General features: G+C 36.9%; 1 protein-coding gene across 1 annotated transcript in view; it reads right to left on the reverse strand.

Annotated features, from left to right (window-relative positions):
• The window catches only part of QPCT (glutaminyl-peptide cyclotransferase), a 34,029-nt gene that overhangs the window by 17,494 nt on the left and 12,768 nt on the right, over positions 1-3,767 (reverse strand). Inside the window, exon 2 of the mRNA XM_011361427.2 lies at positions 454-600. Within this exon, the coding sequence (XP_011359729.1) occupies positions 454-600 (147 nt within the window). The remainder of the gene's footprint in view (positions 1-453; positions 601-3,767) is intronic.

A 3,767-nucleotide genomic window follows, 5' to 3' on the forward strand; every position in this document is an offset into this window, starting at 1 on the left:
GTACTTTATCACTGATCGTGACTCTCCCTACAGGAAGAATACTGTTTTCCAAAGAGGGAATGAAGGCTCGATAGGGCAGTAATTCACTCTTGGCCCAGAAATGTTAAGTAAGGACTGTCTAAAGCTGTTGATGTTGGGTGTTTAGGGTCCAAGAAAACTTGATTGGGTGGCTGGAGAGTTGTTATAGAAATGATCAAGAGTTGAGCACTTTGTACCCCGTCAGATGTTGTACCCCAGCAACGATCTCACACATAACTTGATTTAGATTAACCCGAATCACTTAACAAAACAGACATTTACTCTCAGTTGTTTGGTTTTCTTGGTTGCTTATTTGGGTGAATAATAAGATGAGAATATAGATTTGAATATTAGAACTCAGAACTTTGGACATATTATCTCTCACATGAAAGCAAAGTATTCAACAACCTTTAGGTTTGTGTGTTGTGTTCTCACCTGACGAGCAGCATAGCTTCCGGGAGATCCTGGATATCGTTCTATCAGCAAAGGTTGTAAGTCATTTTTCCACATTTCAAAAATACTGGTGCCTTCTGCAACTTGCCAAAGAGACGATGAATTCAAAATGGCTGGTTTGTGATAATTCTGAGGATTAAACAACATTATTTAACCGGCTATCATTTCATAATATGTTTAAGACTTATCCTGAGACATTTGCAATTGAAAAATATTTGCTTTGAACCTCAAAATAAAGGGATAGCTCTTATGCTCTATACAAGATACATTAAACTACTCAAATTTAAAATTGGCCCTTTAGATATAGAAAGTTAAACTAATTCTTTTGGCAGCTTATCTTAAAAACAAAATTAATACAATGGTTTCAGCCTGAAAATTAATATTTAACACTTATTTTCTTTTAATGACTTTATTTCATCTTAATGACTTTTGGTACAATTACTTTGTAAAACTAAGGTTTTAAAGTGTTTAATTATTGATAACCTGTTCTTAAGAAAACCTAATTTTTAAAACCCACAGGTTGGACGTGGTTCCGTAGTGTAGTGGTTAGCACGTCTGCTTTACACGCAGAAGGTCCTGGGTTCATACCTCAGTGGAGCTACAGTCCATGGTCTACAGCCATGCCACCCTGAACAAGCCAATGTCTGATCTTGGAAGCTAAGCAGGGTCTGGCCTGGTTAGTACCTGGTGGGGAGACCACCTAGGAGGACCAGGTGCTGTAGGCATAAATGATAATAAATAATTAAAAAAAAAAAAAAAACCTCGGGCAATAAAATGTGTTTTGTTAACATAATTGCTTTATAAAAGGCAGTGTAGTGTTCCAGAATAAGCACTGTCTAGGAGTCAGAGAAGCTGGATTCAAAACTGCTGGCTGCCATTTATAGGTTGTATGACCTTGGGCAGCTCCCTTAACTTCTCTTTCCCCTCAAAAAACTAATAAAGGAATTTGAGCTAGCTCTGCAATGTCCAATATGGTAGATGCTAGCCACGAGTGACTATTAAGCTCTTGACTATTAAGCTAGTTGAGCTTTAAGGATAATATACACACTAGATTTTAAAGGTTTAGTATGAAGAAATGTAATCTGCCTCATTAATAATTTATACTGATTACATGTTGAAATGATCATTTTTTATTTATTGAATTACATAATAGTAAAATTAATTTTAACTGTTTCTTTTTACATTTTTAATATAGCTACTAGAAAATTTTATTTCATATGTGTTTCTCATTATTTCTACTAAACAGCTCTAAATTAGGCGATTGTTGCAATTCCTTTTGGTCAGAGCTTGATGATTCTATAACCCACTAAACAGTATACTTTTTATCTTCAATTAAAATTATTTTAATATTATATTAATGCTCACACTCTTATGTACATTTATATATTAAGTGAACCTTAAACAACTAAATAAATATAACATTCAAATTGGTATTTTGGATATTACTTCACAACAGCTATATTTTCTTTTGATACTAGTAATGATGAATCATTTGTTTATTGCATGTTTATCAGGCACTCGGTGATGGAATGAGTTACTTACTCCTCCCCACAGGAAGCCAGTGGTTGATCAGATGATTTCTTCCCCAAGGGGAATGATGAAAGTAACATAAGGATATTAAGTTCTTTAGAGTGCAAAACAGAAATTGTATATCTTATAGTCCTTTCGGGGATCAGTGTTTGCTGAATATATCTAAGTAATCACACAAGGTATTTTCACTTCATATCAAATATTCCACATGGCTGGTGAAAAACTGTGGAATCAGAGAATGCCTATTGCCTAATAACTTATACTCTTCTACAACTGGATATGTCTCAGTGTTCTCTGGTATTTTGCAAAGAGCATGGACTGTGGATTCAGACAAACCCTTTCAACTTAGCCTCCACCACTTATTGGCTGTAACTCTGGCAAAGTTACTTAACCTCATTAAGGCTCAATTTCCTCATCTGTATAATGGAGGTAATAATGCCTACTTCCTAGGGTAATTATAATTAAGTGAGCTAATATATGTAAACTGCCGCAGTAAATAGTCAATATGTTTTAATTCTATTACCTTTTATCAAACACAAAAGAGGAAAGAACTAGAGAGGCCACTTAGAGATGATCCAGTTCATCCTCTTTGATTTATGTCAGTGGAAACTGAGGTCCAGAGAAACCAGCTGATTTTCCCCAGATTGTAAGAAAGTTACAGGTAAGTCCACAAAAAGATCCCAGTTCCATGGATTCCCAATCCAGTGCTATTCTGCCCTGCCTCCCTGCCTCATCTATGCGCCTCCTGTTTACTCCTGAATGTTGATGCTGTGCCTGAACATCGTAAGGTTTGTGTTTGTTTACAGGTAATACGTTTTCAAATATATTTCCTTAATAAATCTGTTGCTGCAGGTTTTAAATTACTTGGTAACTCCAAGACCAAAGTCCATATAACCTCTCAAATAGCACTTTGAGAAGAAAGCTAAAGGTAAAAGACAAAACTATGAAAATGTAACAAGGGAGAAGAAAATGGAGGCAAGAAGTCAGAGGACTTAGTGGTTAATTATTACTTAACCTGGCCAGCAAGAGCTTGTCTGGTCTCTTCTGCTGCCTCACAAGCCCCAGGCAGGGCCACTCACCCCAGATCACCATGTGTTAGTTGACCTGGAGTCCTTCTAGGCCCCAAAGCAATGTGAGGCTTTGTCCCACTGTGGCCTTTGCATCTGTGGTGCCCCCTACCTCGAAGGCTTTTCATTTCCTCTTCACCTGGCTAACTCTCAGCTCATTTCAGATTGTAGCTTAGAGGCCACTTCCTTGTGTTTCTGTTTAATGCCTGATTGCATGTAAGGTGTCAGCTTCATGAGGGCATCTTCCTAACTCACATTGAGCACTCAATAAATATTGGATGAAGTCATCAAATAAGAAATTCATCAAATCGACAGGTGACTGTGCTTCTAAAATTAACATCATAAAGACTGTGTTTACATAATAATAAAGTAAAATGAGCATTTTGCCATCACAAATATCAAATCAGTTGAATGTTCAAGCAGTTATAAAGATAGAAGAGACAGGAGGCCACCTACCTGCTGCAAAGGGCCTGGAAGTGCCGTGGTTCAATGTTGGTGGGCTTTGTTTTTTTTGAATTTCCGATAGTTGATACTTGTGATGATTTGGAGTTGGGTTGGCCCAATGTAGTCATTGTGACAAATAAGAACTACTGTTTCAAATGCTGTTTGAAAAATGACTCCTTTTCTATTTATTGACAATTATGCCATCCCAGAGCCTACCTGGTCACTGTGGATGAGGTCCTTCACTTCATGTCCACA

Source organism: Pteropus vampyrus, unplaced genomic scaffold (genome assembly GCF_000151845.1).
Source record: "Pteropus vampyrus isolate Shadow unplaced genomic scaffold, Pvam_2.0 Scaffold66, whole genome shotgun sequence".
Lineage (NCBI taxonomy): Eukaryota > Metazoa > Chordata > Mammalia > Chiroptera > Pteropodidae > Pteropus > Pteropus vampyrus.